General features: G+C 36.6%; 1 protein-coding gene across 1 annotated transcript; it reads right to left on the bottom strand.

Annotated features, from left to right (window-relative positions):
* Positions 1–17,049: 17,049 nt before the first annotated feature.
* Positions 17,050–23,378, bottom strand: pla2g10 (phospholipase A2 group X). The gene is made up of 4 exons (XM_055190255.2): positions 23,100–23,378; positions 18,370–18,538; positions 17,747–17,853; positions 17,050–17,326 (listed from the first exon to the last, which is right to left on the bottom strand). Exons 1-4 carry the CDS (start codon positions 23,134–23,136, stop codon positions 17,178–17,180), a joined length of 462 nt encoding a protein of 153 aa, XP_055046230.1. The 5' UTR covers positions 23,137–23,378; the 3' UTR covers positions 17,050–17,177.
* Positions 23,379–24,219: the final 841 nt, after the last annotated feature.

The following is a 24,219-nucleotide window of genomic DNA, read 5'->3' as shown; positions in this document are numbered from 1 at the left end:
TTCTCTTAATAAGTTACTTCACATAACAAAAAAATGACAAAAAAGTTCAAAAGATTACATACACTTGATTTTTACTATACTTTAATGACCTGTTAGGGGGCGTGTACACCAAGGCGTTAACGCCGGCGTATGTTTTCAATAGAAGGTATGCACATGACGTCACAGTCGGCGAGAGTGACTGAGGTTACGCCCACTGAGTGGCAAAAGAGAAAACGGCAGCATTTGAGTACAGCGTGACATTGGCGAAAACACGGTGAAAATGCGTCTAAATGGGAAACAACTGTTGTGCGATAGACTGTACTAACAGATTAACAAGATTTCGGAGCTATCGTTTTACAGACTGCCAAGAAACACTGAAAGGAGAAGTAAATTGATCGTTCATTCCAAAGTCCACAGACCACAGGTGGGTTGACAAGTTGCTAGGGTCAACATCAAGCAGAGGTTTTACTTTCTACTTAAAAATATTTTTTATTTTTTCAAGTATTTGTATTTTATTCATGTTTTTCTTTGGAAAACATACATTTCAAAGCATATTATCATAATTTTTACTCAATTACATTTCATAAATAATATGTTTTTGTTTTACGTTTAATATTTAAGTACATTAACATACTTTTAAGTAAAAAGTACACAATTTGAATGTAATTAGGTATTAAATAAATTTTAATATGCGATATTAAAGAATACACAGTATGGGTCTATGCTTTAGAATGTAGTGAAGTCAAATTTTCCCAATACAAACACCCTAATAAAGCACAGATGCTTGGAAAATATAACTAATGTAACTAAGTATTGTCCACCTCTGCTATCAAGTCCAACAAAATTTAATTTAAGCTGATAATAGTCAGTTTTACTGGCATTTTTGCAGCAGCCCCTATGAAAACCAGCCATTTTGTTGCACGTTTTGCCAACCGAGCGAGTTCCGGCGTGGTCACGTGGAAAAGTGACGTCAATACATACCCTCTATTGAAGCAGCATAATTTTCTAAAACGGCAGCAACTGGCATTTTTTTCAGCGCTTAGCGCACAGAGTTGTGCTGTGTCCGAAACCGCTCCCTCGATCACTCATTCACTATTGACTATATGGGGAAGAAGTGAACAAAAATGAGCGAGCTTTTTTTACTATTTGTCACATTTGTCATGTTTATTGTATTAGTTGATAATAAAGAGAACAAAACAACTGCTTGTCATATTTATTTGCTATTATGTTTATTTATTAAATTCAGTAAACATATGTATTATTATTTTAAATAAAAGGTATTGCATTCAATTTTAATTTGTTTATAAAGAAAATTTCTGGTGTTTTCTGTCCTTCAGCTGATTCCAGTTTCGTGTTCGTCTCCCGTTTTATCTTGGGAAATAGAGAGTGAGCAACTGTACATCGAATGTTACCCTAAAAGTCATAGTGCATTGTCGGTAAAAGTAGTAATCGAATTGTAGGGAATGAAGATGTCCACTAAGGTTTCGGACACCAAAAATGGCACTATATTGGAAATAGAAAGCGGTTTCGGACAAAGCATAGAAAATTTTTCAACTTTAGGTGTAACGCTCAGCTTGTCACTAGTCCCTTTCACACATACAGTCTTTACTGGTAATTTACTGGTAAATTGCCGTTAACATGTCATGTGTGAACATAACCTTTCCGGTAAATCAGTGCTCCCAATTTACCAGTAAGACAGGTTGTAAGATTACCAGTAATTTACCGGTAAGCGCTGTGTGTGAACGAAAATTATAGGATTACCTGTATTTAAAACGGTAGACGTCAGACCGTGCTGACAGCTTCGGGCCAATCATAGCGTTTTAATACAGATGACGCGTTTACTCCCGCAGTGTTTACTGACGTTTCCACACACACATGCTGCTTGAAAGTTGAGCACACCTGAAGTTTACGTCCCCATTTCTTCACCAAAGTTGTTTAAAACAGCTTACCGCCGAATTGCCTAAAGTGCAAACAGTACTGTTGTTAAAAACGCATTTTCGGTTTGACGTCGTCTCATTCAATGTTGTTTGGTCATGAGCAACTTCGCGACTGTTTACCACAGACGTGAAAACAACAAAATACGGACCGTGGTTATGAACGACGTGGATTGTTTACAAATACAACACTGAGCTCGCCGCGTGCTACAGGTACTTCCGCTTTCTCAACGAATTTACCGGTATTTTGATACTGATGTGTGAATGATGTCTTACTGGTAAAATAACGGAACGCCACTGCGTGTGTGAACAGCACATTTTTGTATTTACTGGTAAATTCATTCTGGTAAATTCATGGTAATTTACCAGAATTACTGTGTGAAAGAGGCTACTGTCACTTTAAACGCTTTAGTACACGCCCCCTTAAAGTTGAATTTGGTCATTTTATATATTGGTTATGCTGATATGGCAGTTGATGAATAGCATCTTACAAAAAACTTTCCACTGCCGATAATAATTTGCTATTTGCAGTTAGCCGTGATTCATTTATTCCACGAGTGATAGTATCCAATTACAGAGATGCCAGCTTGGGTCTTATGATCCCCACATATCGGCCCCTACGAGGTGACCTGCTCCATCTAGAATTAAACAGCTATTATTATTTGGCTGCTTTTAATTCTTCAACTCATAAGTGTTTTTTGATTTGAAACAAAACTACTATAATTACTTTGCATTCCAACATTGTGTGATGTCCAAACTCTTATGAGGGGTCCTAAGTGCATAGCATCATGCTAGTAAAATTCCCCTTTAGAGCTAAAAATAGATGCTTTTTATAATGGACTTATAAGTAAAATATGCGACCATAATATCAGAATGTTTGGCAAATAATGGTATATAAATTTAAATTTGATATGCATTTGGCAGATGCGTTTACCCAGCCCAACTTACATTGCATTTGATCTCTGAGAATCGAACCCACTGCTCTGGCGTTGCCTGCGCCATGCTTTGCCAACTGGCATTCGTTACTGTTTTTCTTTTTAACTTTTTGTTGGTTACTGTTGTTCTCCTCAGCGGCGTTGCCAAAATCGACACCGAGACGAAAAACAGACAGTCTGTCACCACAACAGAGATAACATAATTATTAATGGTAAGATGCATTAAAGATCAGTTCGTTACTAAAGAATGATTTTTCACCAAACACGCTATTAAATTTGCCTTGCCATCTGTTGCAAATTTGAAAGAAATTATAGACCTGACAATACTGGTTTTGTTGTTTTGATTTGCCAGTGGGCTTAGCATGCCCTATACGCAGTAATGGATCATGGTCTTTGGCTGACTATGCTGTCTTTGTGGTTATCACGAGTCCATCACACACTGCCTACATGCTCCTGTGATACAGCAAATTGGCCTCGGTACACAACAGCGAATTTGCTATTCACTTTAAATAAATAGCAGGAGTTTCCATAGTGGATCATGGATGCTTTAATATATGGAAATATTGTACTGGTGGTGGCAATATTACTAATATTACAAGATTCAGTGTTTTTATACCAATCAGAGAGATCAAAGGGAGGGTGAGAAATATAGAAAAGAAGGCTGAATTGACTCTATTGATAAAGAATGTCTTACAAAACTTGAATTTTATGATCCATGGATCCTTTCCTGGAGGGGTATTACCACGTGGAAAACCATTAGTCTGCATTCTTTGTATCTGTAATGCTCCTGTTGTGTGGGAGAGGAGTGTAGCCATGCTGTCATGAGTCATGAGGTCAGGGATACAGAGACGCACACACATATACACATTAGACTGTAGCGAGCATACAGCTCTTAACTCAAACCACATGCCGCCCTCTCACAGCCAAACCAAATGAATGAATGACTATTTTGAAAAAAGAGCTGAGCCCAGCTCCATGCATTAAGGTGCCTGGCAGTCATCTGATATTCATTTGTTAACACGTCCGTTTCATCGCTTGCATTTTTCTCATCCGTGTCAGTGAAGGCTCAGAAGCTTTAGGCTTTAAGGGAATCTTGGAGGGATGATTCCCAAGCGTTAGTTCCTGAAGATTTACTTCCCGTGTGCTCTTGCGGCCGCTGTTTCTTGGGCTTTCTGCAAGTGGAAATTAGAAAGAAAGCAAATGCACGTGGTTTTTATTTCAGAGTCACGTCCTCAGTGTTTCAGACATGGATTTCAGATTCATAGGTTTAAAATGAAGGACAAGCTGCGTGTAAATCATATGATAGCGAGTGAAACATCTGTAAAGACGGGATAGCGAAAGATCAGTGGTAACGTTTTCCGACTATCATTTACATGATAATATGACAAGGGCAAGGATGACTCAAATTTTACCCACTTTCCTGACTGAAACACATGAGACAGGTTAAGACTTGAGGTTGCTCTCAGAGAAACATCCAGTTATTTAAAAAAAAGATTCACTGTATGCTGCAAGTCCAGACAATACTCTGATCATTCAAATAAAACTGAATGATCAGATCTAACTATCTATATCTACCTGTCTGTCTAATTATTTATCTGTCTGTTCGTGCGTCCATCTATCTCTCTGTCGTTTATATCTGTCTGTCTGTCTAATTATCTGTCTGTCTGTCTGTCCGTCCATCTGTCCATCTACATATCTGCCTATATATCTGCCTATCTACCTATATGTCTGTCTGTCTGCCTGTCTGTCTATCTATTTGCCTACCCACATACAGTATCCATCTATCTGTCTGTCTGTCTGTCTGTCTGTCTGTCTGTCTGTCTGTCTGACTATCCATCCATCCAAATACCATCTGCCTATCTACCTATCTATCCGTCTATCCATCCATCTACTTATCTACATATATATATGCCTACCCACATACATTATGTATCCATCTATCTATCTGTCTGTCTGCCTGCCTGCCTGCCTGTCTGTCTGTCTGTCTGTCTATCCATCCATCCATCCATCCATCCATCCATCCATCCATCTACTTATGTATCTGTCTGTCTGTCTGTCTGTCTGTCTGTCTATCTGTCTGTCTATCTAATTGCCTACCCACATACAGTATCCATCCATCTATCTGTCTGTCTGTCTGTCTGTCTGTCTGTCTGTCTATCTGACTATCCATCCATCCAACTACCATCTGCTTATCTACCTATCTATCCGTCTATCCACCCATCTACTTATCTACCTATCTGTCTGTCTGTCTGTCTGTCTGTCTATCCATCCATCCATCCCATCCATCCATCTACTTATCTACCTATATGTCCATCTGTCTGTATGTCTATCTATCTATTTGTCTACCTACATACAGTATGTATCTATCCATCTGTCTGTCTGTATGTCTGTCTATCTATTTGTCTACCTACATACAGTATGTATCTGTCTGTCTGTCTGTCTGTCTGTCTGTCTGTCTGACTGACTATCCATCCATCCATCTACTTATCTCCCTATGTATCTACATATCTATCCGTCTGTCTGTCTATACATCCATCCACCTACTTATCTACCTATATTATCCATCTGTCTGTCTTTCTGACTTTCCATCCATCTACTTATCTACCTATCTATCCATCTGTCCATCTGTCTGTAGGTCTACCTATCTATTTTACTACCTACATACAATATATATATCTGTCTGTCTGTCTGTCTGTCTGTCTGTCTGTCTGTCTGTCTGTCTGTCTGACTATCCATCCATCCATCCATCCACCTACTTATCTACCTATATATCCATCTGTCCATCTGTCTGTAGGTCTACCTATCTATTTTACTACCTACATACAATATCTATCTATCCATCTGGCTGTACGACTATCTATCTATTTGCCTACCTACATACATTATGTATCCATCTATCTATCCATCTGTCTGTCTGTCTGCCTATCCATCTGTCTGTCTTTCTGACTATCCGTCCATCTACCTTCTATCCGTATGTCTGTCCATTCGTCTATCTATTTGCCTACCTACATACAGTATCTGTCCATCTATTTATCTTTCTGCCTATCCATCCATCCATTTACTTATCTGCCTATGTATCTACCTATCCATCTGTTTGTTTGTCTGTCTGTCTGCCTTCCTGACTGTATATCCATCCATCCAGCCATCTAATTATCTACCTATCTATCAGTCTGTCTGTCTGTCTGTCTATCTATCTATTTGCCCACCTACATACAGTATGTATCCATCTATCCATCTCTCTGTATGTCTGTCTATCTTCCTGACTATCCATCCATCCATCTACTTATCTTCCTTTCTATTTGCCTACCTACATATGTATCTTTTTCCTTGTCTGTCTATCTACTTGTCTGTCCGTCCATCCATCCATCCATCTCTATCTGCCTACATGCTCCTGTGATACAGCAAATTGGCCTCTGTACACAACAGTGAACTTGCTATTCACTTAAAATAAATAGCAGGAGTTTCCATGCACTGAAACATTGAAAGACGAGTGTGTGGATCTCAGTACAATGTGTGGAAAGAAGATATATGAACTGAGTGTAAAAGTGTTGAATAAAAATAGGTTATTGAGTAAAAGAGATATTCCTTGGAAAATGCATTTTGGTGTTTAATGTTTAATGGTATAAACCACCATTGACCAAAATTACTGGAGATTTGCAATGGAAAGTGTTGGATGAAATTGTTGCTGTAAATGCATTTACAAGTAGTCTATTGAAAGCAAATGCCCCTTTTGTGATGATGGGGATACTATTTTTCACTGCTTTCTGTATTGTAAAAGATTGGAATTATTGTTTTCGAGACTTCAAGGAATTTTTACTGGGTTTAAAGATACAATTTGTAAAATGCGCCGAAAGATGGCGCCAGATCAAACAAAAACAATGATGTTGTTTACTGACGCTCTGGAGCAGCGTGGAATTATGGGATTTGTAGTCTTTAACTTTAGCCATATCAGACAAGAACGAGAAATCACGTTGATGGATAAGGTAATCAAGTCTTATAAATGTTGCGTTTGATGACATCGTTTATTTCATTATGTAAGTTTATATGTGATGTTCAAAACCAAATTGTTAGTCATATTGATATTACAGTATTAGTCTAAATTCGATGGTAAACACAGCTCAGAATTAAGTTTTCAACTTACAATGATTTTTCACATAATGTATTGACAGTACAAATCTTATTGTGAAGTGTCTTAAAATGACCATTTATATTGCTGTACAATACCTTTTGATGTGCATATCCTCCGCGGGAAGACGCGCTGATTACAATCTACATACTAATGTTGTGATTAATATAATAGCATACGTTTTTTGAAGGGTTACGAATCAAAACAACTCACCCATCGCGTAAAACACAAGCAGGATCAGAATCTCGGTCTAGTTAAATGTTGTCGTGAAGCTCTCTTTATCCAGATAATGCAAGAACAAATTGATCCTCCCTCGTTTTGTTCCAAACTCTTCTTGGGTCGTTTGGTTGGCCCGTACGCTTACAGGAGCTGACACAACCAGCGGCAGACGGTACAGAGATATCCATAAGTCCATAAGCAAGCGCATAGTTCCGCATTTGTCCACAACACTGGCTGCGTCCGAAAACTCAAGGCAGTGAGGACTTGTTGCCTCGCTGCCTCATGAGGAAATGACTTCGGCCTCGGAGGCCTGAAGGCAGCTCAGAGAAAGGCTTTCTGACGCACTTCAAAGGATGCGTGTTTGAAATATGAACAGAGAGCGCCTTTGTGATAACTAATCACATATTTGAAAACTACAATACTAATTTCTCGCTAGAAATTAAATTAAAATGCTTAAAAAGTGAAAATATACGTTTATTTTCACTAAATTTGTGCTCCAGCCGCTTCCTTGGCCGCCATTTTATTTTTTCGAGCTCGACCAGTGTTCTCATGTGGGTTACGTCAGTAAAGGCGGTGACAAAGGGTCACAGGGATATTAACGTCATTGACAGGAGACTGCACTGCCCCGTGTCAATGTTTTTAATGGAAATTTTCTCACGATTTACAAGTAGTTGAAAACATTACAGATATTGATAGTAATCAGCTGGACAAAATATATAACACTGGCCTAGTGGTTTTTGGAGATTTTACTGCAAATATCTTACAAATTGCACCTTTAATGTTGTTTTCTCCAATGTTGTGTTTATTTATGGGTTTAAATACTATAGAGAAAATAGGAGAAAAAGGCGCTTACTGAATTTTATTATAGGTCAAGCAAAGTCAGCCATCTATTTGACAAGAAGAAAAAGAATAGAGGGAAAGGGAGGAGATGATTTAGATGGGAGGCTATTGAAAGCAAGAATAAGACATGAGTTCTTGTTCTATAAATTAATGAAGAATATTGAAGGTTTTAATGATGTATGGAATTATAATGATGCTGTGTGTATTGTTATAGATGATGATCTTGTTTCTTCAATTTGGGTTGAATAATTTGTAATTTTATGTGTTTTTGTAATATGTAGAATAAAGTAGATTCAAATTCTCTCTCTCATATAAATCATATATAAATAAACATAACAAGTGAAATACAAACAGTTTTATTATAAATGCTTAATAAATCATACAGTTTCTTTTTGAATATAAAAACAGAGCTCAGTAGAGTTGTGAATAATTTTTTAAATAAAAATGTCATTTATTTTTTCAGGACATACAGGCAGGGGTGGAGCTGTGATGTCTTCAGGCTCACCTTTGTGATGCCTGTAAAACTGGATGACTCATCCATAATTATAGGGGTTTATGTACAGGTTTATCAAACTTGAAAGAGATTTTTACTCAAATCGCAAGAATATATAAATGCATTACTGGATTAAAAAACTAAAAACTCGCATAAGTAAAACAAACCTTTGATTCTCTAATCCTGTCGTGACGGATACAATCCTGTCGTTTTAATGCCAGTGAAATCAAAAGAGCAGTTCGGAATGATCTGTTTAAAAATTATTTTTGACAAAGAGGCAACATTTCTTTCAATAAAAAACATTAAGTACATGATGTGGCCTCTTTGAACTGGCAGTGCTATAATAGCATGCTGGATTAACAGTGCATCGAAACAAAAGAACATTCAGCCGAAACCTGAACAGTCTTGTTTGAACAAAATGAATAAGACCATGAGAATATACAGCAGTGAACGTTGATAATCCTTGTATGAATAGCCGAACTTACAGCCTCCGTTTGTCAATAAACGTAGGAAAAATAATTAATAATAAAATAATTTAAAAAACAGCCGATATCAGAGCATTTCAAAGCTTCAGCTAATGTCATGAGACTACAGATCTGCTGATGCAACTTCATCTGTACCCAATAGGCATTGGTGTCCTCAAGTCAATCCAACCTACAACTACAGATTTTCCCCACTTGCCAGGTAGGAAACAGTTAGAGGAGCTCCATATGCTTACTGTGATCTCTAGAGACTTCAATTAGATTCATCTCTCAGGGTGTGAAAGCCACAGCAACATGCTATCAGCTTACACCAATTAAACCACGGTCAGCTTCACTGGATGATCATAGTATTCTTCTACAGGGCCAAAAGTGAGTTCAAAGTCTTTTTTTTTATGGGTAATGCCAAGCTCTATAGGCAGACCCAATGATGCATTCACCCTCACCAGAACTTGTAGAGCTGCAGATCATTAAACGTTGAGAGTAATTATATGGCTTGCTATTATGAAGGTGATCATCTAGGCGGGATTACACATGGGAACAAAATTATATAGTGCTTACCGAAGAGAAGCAATTTCACCCCCTATCCCCACCCCTGGTGAAACTACTGTATATTATAACACTTTATGACTGTTGTTTCTTTCTAACAGCCAGTATGTTTGTCAGCCCTCGTGTGCCATATAGTGCACATGTATGTATGTTTCAATATGTTGCCGTTTTATGTGTTTGATGGTATTATTACTAAAAAACTTTGTTTATGCTTTTGTCTTTTCAGGATACCATCATGTTCCCGCAGAGGCATTTATATAGATATTCCTTTTGTACGCTGTCAGAAAAATGGTCCCTAGCTTTGACTGGGAGATTACTCTTTCAAAAAGTGCACCTAAAGAGTTAATATTTGCATACCTATCTGTAAGGACCTTTTTAAAGGGTACTGCCCCAGTGACAGCTTGGGAGTACTTTTGGGCATTTTTCTGATAAGTATGTGTCAGTAGGGTCCCAAAATTCATGATCCTCAAGTCTATATGTTGCCATTCACTTATGTTGTGATAGGTATGTATACAATGTCCCAAAAAGTATTTGGACCCTTGAAAATATGTGAAAGTCTGTGCATTGCATATAACCAATATTTCTTTATTTTATAGAAAATCATTTATTTAAAAAATATATATATAACTAGCGTGATTTGATATATTGCTATAAAATGTATTAATTTTTGAATTGTGACTTAAGCGTGTCCAAATTCTTTTTATGCCGTTAAGATATGTCCTGAATTGCATCCAACTTCAAAGATTCAAAAAAGCTACAAAAGCTGTCAATGCAGTGATATACCCATTAAAAAAGTAGCCTACATCTTTATAGAGTCCATATTAGCACTTCAAATGTACATATTGATACCAAAATGTATACAGTACATATAGGACTTTTTATAAAAGTTACTGCCCCCAATGACAGCTTGAGACCATTTTTTCACTTTTAACCAAAGTGTTTTGTAGTAAACTGCAAAGTTATACTCCAAAATCATGATCATGTCTACATGTTGCCATTTGCTTATGTTGTGATATACAATGTCCCAAAAAGTATTTGGACACTTTAGCTATTGTACACTTGAAAATGTGTTAAAGCCTTTGCATTGCATAACCAATAAACCAAGTATCATTTAATAAAAAATATATATGACACGGTCTAGCATGCTTTTTTTGTAAATTACATCAGATTTGATATATTGCTATAAAATGTATTCATTTATGAAATGTGATTTAAGTGTTCAAATTAGAGATGCACCGATATATCGGTATCAGCCAATAATCGGTCTGTCGATAAAAGCTACTTTTCAGCCCATAGTTTAAAAACAGCCGATAGCCATGACTGATATATCCTGTAAAACAAAAGAGGACATGAAAATGCAATGATTTTGAGCTCTGTGTATTGGAAATGTAAGTAAACATTTCAAGTTAAATGTTCAATATTAATGGTCATCATATGAATGAATAAGATTTAGAAAATTTCATCAGAATTTAGGTAATGCAAGTTAACCAGCAAACTAACGGTATCTGCAGATATCAGTCTGAATAATCGGCTATCAGTATCATTATTTATTTATTTATTCACTTATTTTTTGTAATAATGATGCATCTCAAAGCAAAGACAAAAACAATCAAGGCCTAGAAAGTAATTATTAATACCATTTCCTCTCTGCTAATCCGATAGAGCTGTTACATCAGAATAAGTAAAGGGAGTAGTGGGTATTTTTTATCTATTTTTTGACAATGGGTAAATGTATGCCCCCCCCCCCCTTTTTTTTAAACAAACCCTGGTGTATTTTGTTGTATGTGTTGGATTATGTATGAAATAATGGAAAATAATAAATCACAAAAAATAATGATGCATCTCTAGACCAAATGTTCAAATGTGTACAAATAATTTTTTAAAGCCTATTTATGCATAAGATCTATTGAAGATCTGTCCTAAAAAGCTACAGAAACTGGGCAGTACCTTTTAAAAATAACATCTTTGTACCTAAAGCGTCCATATTAGGACATCAAAGGTACACACTGGTACCAAAATGTATACATATCTAATAAAACATATTAGGACCTTTGTAAAGGTTACTGTCCCAGTAAAGAGTAAAAGTCAAATCACCGTACATCTATATTCTAGATCTGTATATTTTTTTACAATACCGAAGGATGCAATTTACTGCTGGGTTGTTTTTGATCTTACAGCACCCAGATGGAAAGATGATTTTAAAAAAAGAAGTAAAATCATTTCAACAAGTAAGACCATTGTCTACAAATTCAAGATGCTCTCCTAAGAAGTCAACAAGCAAACATGTAGACGTGAAATTAAGACCCCCCCTGCTTCGCCCCTTCCATGTGACTGCAGAAGCATATGACTTCCATAACTTCATCGGTCATTAACCGCTGATGGTAGGACACAATTGAGTAAGTGTTCGTGAGACTTGCCCCAGATATTCAGGTCCCAGTCTCCAGCTCTGGCCTATGGGCAGATCTATTTCAGACTGTGAGGAACTTCACATGAACACTCGATGCATACTATGGAATGCAAAGATCGGTTCTGTCCATTAATATCTGATGTTTCTTATAACAAGTGGCACACAAAAGCAGATTACCACGATTTACTACATTTTATTGTTGTGTGTGGACTATTAAATTGATGCAGTGTGTATGTTTAGTACACTCTAAGAGTGGCTGGGTTATTTTTGAGCCATATTGCGTATATTGGCCAGAACACACTGCTGGGTTAAAAATGACCCAATGTTGGGTTGTTGTTATGCAACCATGGGTTATAATAACCTAGCAGTTGGGTTAAGGCAGCCCGACATTTGGTCAATTTTAACCCAATGTGGCTCGAAAGTAACCCAGCCATTTTATGAGTGTATAATAATATAGCTTTGGAGAGCAAAAGGGTCAGACAAAGGCTCTGAAGGCTCGTAAATGTTTGATTAAAAACCTTTCCCATAAGTAATAATACATCACAGTATATCATATGCGACCACACTGTAAAAAAATGTTGAAATGACCTAAAAGTAGTGATCAGTGGTGAGTTGTCAGTTGAAATTGCCTAAAATATATATATATATATTTTTGTTAAATAGCAAGTTGAAATGACTTTGATTATAAAAAAATTTAACAGTGCAAGATTATACATGAAACAAGACCTAAATGAAGGTAAGAAAAATGCAATGCATTTGCTTTAGATTAGAAATTAATTATCTTGAGTGATATTGTGAGTGTTTATGTTGTAATGACATTGTTAAACCGACAAACAATAAAGTTAATATGAGCAAAATTCTTTTGTTTGCCACGTTTGTGAAAACTGAACCTATATTGCCACCTATTGGTAAGTTTTAGCACCAGCTGTCTGGTTTATCTTCTAAGTCTGTCTCTTTCTCCTGCTATCATACTCATAGTCATTTTAAAGAATGAACAAGGTCTTTTAATGAGTCTGATGTCATTTCTGTGTAATTTTGGGAATGAGAGAGAGGATATTATAAGCATTAATTCGAGAACCGATTAAGATTAGAACACAAAAGCATTTATGAAAAGACTTTTAAGGACACAGGGGGAGCTAGATTTCCTTTTTGGCCTAGAAAAGACAACAAGCTCTGCCAGGGTCAGAATTCCCATCATTCCCATGATATAACCACATTTGCTTTTGGCAAAGCTATGGTAACCGAACCAGCTAGTTAATATTCAAAGTTCCAGTATATGATCCATTAATTTTCCTCTATTAGTGCCAACTCAGTGTGTGTGTGTGTGTGTGTGTGTGTGCACAGTCAGACTCAAACCAATCATTATTTTACGTTTTATAGATAATCTTCTGAGCACTAACAATTTAAACTGTATCAAATATGTTTTCTGGGATTTGTAATGCAAATTAAAGTAAATAACTCGGTTTTTTAGTGTGATATAAATAGTTTGAAAGGTCTGCACAATCATCACTGTCAATATGAAACCTATTATTGGTATTTTAATTAATATTTTCAATAGCAAACATATTCATGATTCAGACAATCCTTTAGGCATTTACATGCATTGTCAGTTGTCTTAGCATTATATTTTTCTCTTTAATAAACATACCATATAAGCTAACGGATACAAGGCCTACACTCTCAAAAAAAAAAAAAGGTAAAGCTGTTTCTGAAGGGGTACCCTTTAAAAAACTAAACATTTGTGTCTAAATTAGTTTATATTAGTTGTTCAAATGTGCATATTGGTCCCAAATGAAAACAATAATGTTACATACTGGGATCTTAATAAAGGGTATCGTCCCAGTGACAGCTTCTGTACCACTTTTTGAATACAACATGCTTCCAATTACAAAAATGCATGTTTTCTGTTGGTCAACTAAAACTTTAATGAAACTAAAACGTTTTAACTTCATTCTTAGGACAAATTTATTTTTTCATGAATTTCATAAACAGACAGGTTGTCACAATTGATTGGTGTGTGGTTTACATGTTGTAAATGTACTTATGAATTACAATTTCTGTTGGCCTGTAAACTGGTTTGATATTTTTGTTACCTTTATCATTTTTGCTCATTGAATTATTTTTTTCTTAATTGTTTTGTCTTCATGTACACATTCATGTATCATATGTGTAATTAAAGGTGCAGTGTGTAACCTAGTGGTGAGGTTGCGAATTGCAACCAACGGCTTAGTCCACTGCTCACCCCGCGCTTTTGAAACACATGCTACGGTAGCCGGCACCGGACAAACGTAATCGTAGGAGACAACTTAGTAAAGAAATTTGTCCGTTAAGGGCTTCTGTAGAAAAATGGCGGCACAAAATGGCGACTTCCATGTAAGGGGACCCACGGTGTATGTAGATAAAAAGGTCTCGTTCTAAGGTAATAAAAGCATAACCGTTCATTATGAAAGGTCTTTACACACCCCTGATAGTATAGTTTTGTATATTATTTTGCATTTCTGTCAAGAGATCCTTCAAAAAATTACACACTGCACCTTTAAACCTCAGAAAAATAAGGCAGAAAATAAGTGCTGTTGCTACCAACAGCACTACATTGTATAATTGAATATGTTTTGTTTTGTTTAAATCTTAAAGCAACACTAAAGAACTCTGGCTCTTTGCTCCCCCTACAGGTTAGAAGCGTAATTGTTCATTACCACTGTCGTAAATACTGCAGCATAGCTGGCTCTGATTGGATTGTAGGTCTGCCGTAAAGCAAGTTTTTGTAGTATTCACTCGAACTACAGGACCGCTACCCGATGGTTGGAAACTTCTTTAGTGCGGTTTTGGCCGATAGAGTGCTGCAAAACGAATGTGAAAGTGCAATTCACCCTGTTTTGTTTGGATGAACCACTGAAACTTTTTTGGAAACGTTATTTTAAGGTAAAAAAAAATCTTTGGTGTTGCTTTAAGTTTTGTTGAAATTTGTATGTATAACCTGTATTAATTGTCTTGCTGCTTCTTGCTGTTCTGGTCTAAAAACATTTGGCCAAAGGACTACAGCTGAAAAAAACTTGCTGGCTGGCTAACATTGGCACATTTACAGAAATGTTGATTAATGTGTGTTGTCATTTATAAATAAGTAAATAAAAATAAAATAAAATTTTGAAATGTTTTATGTCATAAATTTTCTTTTGGGGGTCATGAAGGGATGCACCATACACAAGAAGGGCCCCACGCCAAAAAAGTTTGACAACCACTGCTTTATACTGTATGTTATATTTTCATAAAAACGCATTCTTCTCAAGTCAGTGTCAGTAAACAGCAGGCAACCATTGTGACAACCAGTGGCGGCTCGTGACTGCTTATCCGAGGGGCGCAAATTCAAAATATGTGTTCGGACTGGAGTGTCATGTGTGTTGCTTGCATTTTCAAAATATGTGTTTGTTGCGTCATGTGAACCATGTGCATCACGTGTTTTGTCAAAACAAGTGCCCGCTGCAGACGCGTCAAAACCATCCATGATAAAGGAGACGCTCACGTTCACAAAATACACGCAAGACACTCCCTTAACAGTAAACTCTGATTACACATGAGATTATGCGGGTGATTCTCACGAAAACGTGGTTTTAAAAATGTCAATGACACATTTTTTTTAAATGACATGACAAACCTGAAAGAACATAATTTGGAGATTCTGCACATGCATTTAAAATCAAAGTATTATGCTTCTATTAATTAAATTAACATTTAATAAGCATCTGTTGCGGTAATGATAATCAAAATGTTGTGTAAGCATTCTGACAAGACAATATTTCAAATTAACTGTAAAAAAATGATCTTACCTGGTAGCCATCTTGAAGTAACTGGTCCATGTGCTTGGTCACTCAAAATCAAACTTTATTAAAATTCTGTATGTGTGCTTAAACTGTTCTCAAAAAGTGATGAGAACATCAGGCATGGACACATCATTTTCCTAATTTTTCTTCACTATTATTATACATGAATATTCAGTAAATATTTTTTCTGTCATCTAAAGTAGTCTAGCAAAACATCCATTTATTTTTTTTCTTCATATTTTTGTGTTAATTTGATTAAATTACAACATAACACATGTTCAAACACAGCCGGACACATTGCGGTAATGAGAATTTCAGCAGAAAATGAGATAAAATTTACAATTATAAATTCTTATGTTGAAATCACACATTGTGCAAGGTAGAACACAGTATTGTGTTAATTCTGATGCTTTTTAATGTTACTATATTACACATTTTAAAGCTAAAATCATTAGTGCCGTGGTGTTTCAATGGTTTCGTGAGAATCACCCATGCGAGTATCTGGCAAACGTGAGCGTCTCCTTTATCATAAAACCCTTAGACGCGTCTGCAGCAGACACCCACCTTGACAAGACACGTGATAGGTTCACTCGTACCAGCCGAACACATATTTTGAAATTACGAACCACACACATGACGGGCTACATACATGTTGTGACGTACTTCGCATCAAGCACCCTCGAAAAAAGAAGTCACCGGCCGCCACTGGTGACAACTTGTCCCAATTATTCACAAAAAAATCAACATGCAATGAACTACATCTTTGTCATAACTTCTTGTCATTTGAAAAATAAACCTGTGAAATTTGACCCTGTCTCTTCTTCAGACTGAAATGCCATAATGTCATGGCGAAGTGCCATGCAGAAAACAAATCTAGGATGTTGCTCACTGTATAATTAACCATTTCTTGGAAGCTATGTATATATAAAATGTACAAATATCTATTTCAGAAATTAAATTCATAATAAAGAAAAACACTCCTATACCTATAATAGTTAAAGGGATAGTTCACCCAAAAATGAAAATTCTGTCATCATCTACTCACCTATCTGTTGCTACAAACTTGCATACATTTCTTTGTTCTGATGAACACAAGGGAAGATATTTTGGAAAATGTTTGTAACAAAACCGTTTGTGGACCCCATTTACTTTCATAGTATTCTTTTTTCCTACTATGGAAGTAAATGGGTCCATGAACGATTTTGTTACAAACATTTCCCAAAATATTTTCCTTTGTGTTCCTCAGAACAAAGAAACGCATACAGGCCCGCAACAACACAAGAGTAGGCAAATGATGACAAAACCCTCATTCCTGGGTGAACTATCCTTTTAAGGCATAAAATATAAACTTAGATGTTCTGCTAGATTTCTTTACTAAATGCATTACTGTATATAGAATCAGTAAATATTGCATGTTGGATGTACACAACCACAGAGGAAGTCAGGCCACACAGCGTATTTTCTGTTGAATGGTGCTTTTCTTAGGCATCTGGCTGCCTCTTTGTCACATCGGCAGAGGATTTTCGCACATCTGTCATTAAGCGAGTCTGCGTTGAAGACACATCAGAAATACGTCAGAAATGATTGACTGTGTAAAATTAGCAGTTCACATATAGACCTTAGGAATCCATATTGTGTGCATTTAAACTAATACTTTATGACATCTCAACAAAACACTCTCAGTCCTGCCTATATTAGTATGTTATGATGTTTACTGCGGGAGCAAGAACTTAAAATATCTTGCGGTTCGGTGGAGAAAACTACCGCTTTTTAGCCTGGACTCTCCCATCTAATATACACCCTGCATTTGTTCTGCTTCCTAAAGTTGAGAGTTAAAACCAACCAAAACATTTGTAGGCAGGGATTTTTCCTCTTTCAGTTCCCCTCACAAAGTTTCATTAACTTTCACTTCGTTTTATTTGGAATCATGGCTGTTATAATGTTAACATGTAAATAACACAGCATACCACAGTCAGGCTCCTCGTCGTCACACGTCCACTGATAACTGTCTGTCTTTGTTTGACAGCCAGCAAATTCTGCATCTCCATAACAGCAGTCGTGCTTGTGACAACACCTATTAAAGATAATAATTGCATAATTGCAATAATAATAATTAAATAATTAAATGGCATTAAAGACCTAACCCAGGTAGACGTTGCAGAAATACAATGTGATCTCATACATGGGATAATGTTACAGCGGCAGGACAGTCGAGTGAGTTATCTAGATAAAACTGCTGACTTGGTTAGATCAGAATGAGCTCTTCCTCTGTGGAATGTGGTGTAATAACATGTGCAGGTTTGTTTATTCATTTTCATATCGCTCAGGCTGCAGAGGGAGCTAAGATGGATCTCTGCATCCTAAAACGAGGTGAACGAAATGGCTTAGGGAAATTGTTATTTTGCGCGTGGGTGTGCCGAGTCTACGTCTTTTCCAGACGGTCTGAGGTAATGGAACACAAAATGACACACTCAGACTAAGATTAGACTTAGAGTAGGTTTAAGAATGGGCGAATCTAACCGCAGCAGAGAAAGGGCATGAGGTCACATCGAGTTGCTAGACAGTTCGGGGATACCTGGTGGTGCCTTACCAATCTGCTCTGTCCCTGGGCCACCCTTCACCCCCAAGGCCACAGTAACATCCATACATCATATAAGATAAAGCTGATCTTCCCGTGCTGCACTTGATAACCCCAGCCAGTTCCAGGAGACCCCTTTTACTCCGTGAAGACCTCTGTGGCTGCAGGGAAGCCACACTGACTGAAAAGTGTAAAAATGTGTGAATTAACCCCTCGGTGGTCAAAAAGCAGTCACTAGGGTGCTACCCCTTCGAAAAGTACACCTTTGCACCCAAGGAGGTACATATTGGTAACAAAGAGTGCATAGTGATAGTACCTCATATTGGTACCATACCAAATGGACACATATCTGTATCTAAATGGTACATATTAGGACCTTTATGAAGGGTAGCACCCCAGTGATCACCTTTTTACTATTTATTCAGACAGCGCTGGTATTAATAGTAATGTAACCTGATTCACACCTTCATATTCCTTTATTAATAGGCAACACTGTTATTCAAAGTAACTTTACAGCATTTGTAATACATGAAAGTATTTATCCTTTTAAATACAATGCCACATTCCTTGGATACCTCAGTCAAAGCAAAGAATCGGGTCATTTTTTTCCAGTCGAGTGTTAGATTCCACTGAAGTGAAGTGTTCGAGTTTGTGTTTATATAAATGAACAGTGAAATGCTATAAGTAGCTATGTGCATAGGTTGATGCAGTCATTTACATTCATATTTCATAGTTTTAACCAGGCTAATAAGGAAATTGGAGGTGCAGTGTGTAATTTTTAGAAGGATCTCTTGACAGAAATGCAAAATAATATACAAGACTATATTATCAGGGGTGTATAAAGACCTTTTATAATGAACCAATATGTGTTTATTACCTTAGAACGAGACCTTTTTATCTACATACACAGAGGTCCCCTTACGTGGAAGTCACCATTTTGTGCTGCCATTTTTCTACAGAAGCCCCCTTAAAGGACAATTTTTTTACTAAGTTGTTTCCGACGATGACATGTTTGTCTGGTGGCGGCTACCGTAGCTTCTCTATGTGTTTCAAAAGCGAGGGATGAGCAGTGAACTAAGCCGTTGGTTGCAATTCGCAACTTCACCATTAGATGCCGCTAAAATTTACACACTGCACCTTTAAGGAAAAAAGCTATTTCGACTTGGCATGGGTAAAAACCAGGGCCGGTTTTTGCTATGGGCAATGTGGGCGAACGCCCAGGGCGCAATCTATGTGAGGGCGCACGAGCGCCCTAAAAAAAAAAAAAAAAAATCAAAACCGCTCATTTCCATGTCAAGTTAGTGCTGAGAAACACAGTTGTGTGCGTGTCAGAAGAGGCACCGGTGAGGGGGGCGGGGAATCAACTTGCGACTGCAAGTCCCTCGCTCGCCTTAAGGGGGGCGAGTGAGGGATTGACTGATCCCAGGCCAGAGAGAGGCCACACAACACAAACTGCTGCGTCTGCTTCCAAGTAAATTGTATTTATCATTCCTAAAATTAACATAGACCCATATACCTACGAACATGTAATTAATTGGGTTATGTGAAAAAAATTCTGTAGAGTCATCTACGTGACTCACGTCACGTGACTCCGGTTGATTGACGGGCAAAACGGACGTTGTTGTTGGCAAAATGTAATGCAAAGTTAATGATGTCGAGTCTTCATCTTCATCATCATGGATCAAATTAAAAGACCAAAGTAGCCATCTCAGTTGCCCGGTTCAGGAAAAGAAGATGAGGAGAAACGGGCAAAAGATAAAGGTATGCCGAATTCTATGAGTGACGACGTGAGTGACGTGACAGTAGGAAATAGGCTATTTATATTAGCCTCGCACTCTTGCTAATATGTTGCTATTAGCCACAGAATACGATTGTATTTGGTTTTAGTTTTGCTGAACTAGCAACTGAATTGAGGCATCATGCCATGCAACTAAATTCACTCTATAGGTCTAGCTTATGTGTGCAACACAAAAAGTGCAAATTCACATCACACAGACCTCCTGACTGTCTAATTTTTTATTGCTTTACGCTATATGTGTCAACTTAAATAACTTCTAATATACATTGACATGGCATTTTGTAAGCTACAGTGATATAGCTTTTTAAATAATTTGTAGTGTATGCTTAGTTTATAGGATGTTAACAAATACTAATAAAATGTGTGTTATGGTCATTTTAATTGGGTAACTTAATTGTAAATTCAGGGGCACTTCTGAAATATTTTAGAGCACCCACTGGCCAAAATGAGGAGTCAGATACTTCCACAGCAGCAACTGTGTGTGTGTGTATGTGTGTGTGTGTGTGTGTGTGTGTGTGTGTGTGTGTGTGTGTGTGTGTATGAGTGGGTGTTTATACTGTATTACATGTTTTTCTCTGTTCTTGCTACCTTTTTGTATTTAAGATTATATATAACAAAATAATATATGTTGGTGGCGGGGTTTGGGGGTAATTCTTTTTTTTCTGGGGGCGGCCAAGGGATGGTTCGCCCAGGGCGTAAATCTAGCCAGGACCGCCACTGGTAAAAACAGTCAGTGTAAAAATGTGTATGTTTAAAACTATTTCGGATAATGTTTTATAATATACAAACTATATTGCTGTAACATTCTGGATGAGTCTAAGTGGGTTTAATGCAGTTGTTTACCATACAAATAAAGGTGATAAAAGGATTTTCCCCATTGATGCCACCAACCTTTTCACACATTTAACCCTTAAATGCACACCTTGGGTATTTAGTGACCCGGGCCATCATTCACTACTCCACCGTGTTCCTTTTTCAAAGTTAGACCTCCAACTGCTTAGTATTTCTCAATCTACATCTTATTTACGGTTTAACAAGAGAAAAAAATACAAAAATGTAAAATAATATCTGTTTTATAACTGATGGATCCTGACTTAAATCCTCACGTGCAGAATGTTTTTATTTTTGTTCGTTTATTCCTAATCATTTATTTACATAATCATCATAATCATTTTATAATCATTAGTTATCCATATAATTGTTTATTTGATTATTTAATATTATTTTTATTATTATTATTATTATTTATTTTATTATTATATTATTGTTTATTCATTTATTCATTCATTATTATATTTCTATATTTTATTCATTTATATTGTCTTTTCATTTATTCATTCATTTATTCATTATATTTCTATATTTTATTATACTATTCATTCATTCATTCATTCATTATATTTCTATATTTTATATGTCTTATTGATTTCATTGTTGTTCAGTCTTATAGATGCCTCACATTTGTGAAGTTTCATGAGCTGTCCTGTCTGTGTAAACAGAGATAGATAAAGAGAATGTTTATGGAAGCTCAAGGTTTGTGGGATGTTGCTTTTAAGCAGTTTTGGTATAACAGAGCATGTTAAATTCATTCCTGTCGGACGTTTGAGCATTGAGACATATGCAACTGTAGCTGTCCATCAATAAAACTCTGTTCTATTTTATAATCAAAACCTTCGTCTCATGTCCTGCTTGTGTTCTTCTTTAGCAACGATCGATCAATCTCTTAACTGACAGAAGCCGGTTTAAAAAGTAAAATTATATTTTCTGACGGTGCTGGAGTGTTTTTTTAATTTGTCTGGTGTGGAGACCTGATCTAACATAACTAATTTAAGGTAAAAAAAACTTTATAGGGTCACTAAAGACCTGAAATATAATAGTGTAAGATAAATGTTAATAAATTTTTTCATGTTTTTTTCTTTTGTTTTGGTGACTAAAATAATGAGCAACCCAGTGGTTGGCACTGTTGTCTTACAGCAATATGGTTCCTGGGTTTTGCCTGGCTAAGCCAGGCAGCCTTTCTATATAAGCCGGTGGCTTAAAGGTGCAGTGTGTTATTTTTAGAAGGATCTCTTGACACAAATGCAAAATAATATACAAAACTATATTATGAGGGGTGTATAAAGACCTTTTTTATAATGAACTGTTATGTTTTCTTTACCTTAGAATGAGACGTTTTTATCTACATACAATGAGGGTCCCCTTATGTGTAAGTCGCCATTTTGTGCCACCATGTTTCTACAGAAGCCCTAAACGGACAAACTTTTTTACATTGTCTCTGTTGAAGACATGTTTTACTTGTGGCGGCTACCGTAGCTTCTCTATGCGTTTCAAAAGCGAGGGGTGAGCAGTGGATTGAGCCGTTGGTTGCAATTCGCAACCTCACCACTAGATGCTGCTAAAATTTACACACTGCACCTTTAAGATGCTGGGATGCTCCTACCCTCCCTTGATCTTGTACAGGATAAGTGCATGAATGGATGGACTGAAATTATTTGATACAAATGGTGCAGTGCTCTCAACCCTGTACATTTTTAACATCTGTGTAATGACAAAAAAGTTAAAGTATAACAAAGCATGCTTTGATTTATTATTCTGGAATTGTTAATGAGATATTAGGACAGTTTTGTACTATTTGGGCAGATTAGAGATCCAAACGCAACATCCCAGGTCACAAAAGACCTGAATATGTATAATAAGAATCAGGGAAACACTCATGCATTTAAGGGTTAACAGTCTGTAAAAGCTTTTTCCACTACAAAGATGCTGTGGATGTTTAAAGTTTTTTATGAAACCAAACAGCCCACCAAAAATTTTAAAATCTTTAAAATTGTAAAATAAAATACATTTTAACTATACAACGTGTACATTCACAAACTAATCGCAACTATTTAATGCCATGGACGAAGGAGTTAAAGTGAATTGTTAAATAGGAGAGCTGACTCACCTGTGAATAGCAGGACTGTCCGGTACAGCGCAGTCATTGTACTGTCAGGTAATAGTGGAGTCTCTTTTTAGTGTCGGATAAACAGACTCTCTTCAGTGCTATAGCCTTTTTTTAGAAGTTACTCAGTGAGTAATCTCGGGACAGCACTCCTGCGAGTGTACTGTAATCCTCGCACTCGCTTACTCTTGAAGGCTGCTGCTTTTCTTCCCAGTTAAAATTAGGAAAAGTTAGGAATTGTCCCACCATGCAGTCATGACTGATTGGATGCTCGGATCAGCACCGCCCTATATATTCTTCATGCAGTCATGTTATTACACAAAACAACATGCACGCAAATCTTTTAAAACCCCTTTTGTCTGTATAAAGTAGGCCTAGTTATGAAATTAAGATTGCTTAGGGCGTTTACAGGTTTGAACAATGAATAGTCTACTACGCAATATAAAATAGCCTACTTTTTGTTTCATTATTGCACAAACTCATTATTTAACTGATTCAAAAACGTATTTAATTATTACTCAAATTCATAATGCAGTGTTAAATACATTTTGTTTTAGCTCAAACTCATTTATTGTTGAATATTGGTTCTTTAATTACAGTTTAAACTCGTTTACTGTGCACATTTTATTCTTTTGAAATAAATGTTTAAACGTTCCTCTGTTCTGATAATTGTTAAGTAAACGTTTTTCGTCCATATGAGTTATTATTGCACGCTTTGTCAAATTAAACCTTGTTTTTGTGCATTGTAAAATAAGCCTATTTTCATATAGTTTTAATACATGGTGAAAGGGATTGTTCAATTGTGTTATGGTAGGCTAATCACCCTTAGGTTGTTTAAATCTAACACATTTTCTTCGTTGTAACACATAAGACACAACGTTGATTGACGGTCTCGAATCCTGCTTACTTTCACTCTTTGGAAAAAGTGTTCATTTATTAAAATGTATTTTGTTAAAATAAAGTCAGGGATGGAAAAAATTGAAGCCAAAAGAATTTGACTGCACGGTTTACGTCAGGCCTTTCGACTGTATGCAGCGCTGCGCAGTTTGATTATCTATGACATCATATTACCGCGAGAAAGTTGAGCTCTAGAATCACTCTCGCGGTACTTTGATGCCATGAG

Source organism: Misgurnus anguillicaudatus, chromosome 19, assembly GCF_027580225.2.
Source record: "Misgurnus anguillicaudatus chromosome 19, ASM2758022v2, whole genome shotgun sequence".
Classification (NCBI taxonomy): Eukaryota; Metazoa; Chordata; class Actinopteri; order Cypriniformes; family Cobitidae; genus Misgurnus; species Misgurnus anguillicaudatus.
Note: the sequence above shows the minus strand (reverse complement) of the source record. Positions and strands in the feature narration are given on the sequence as shown.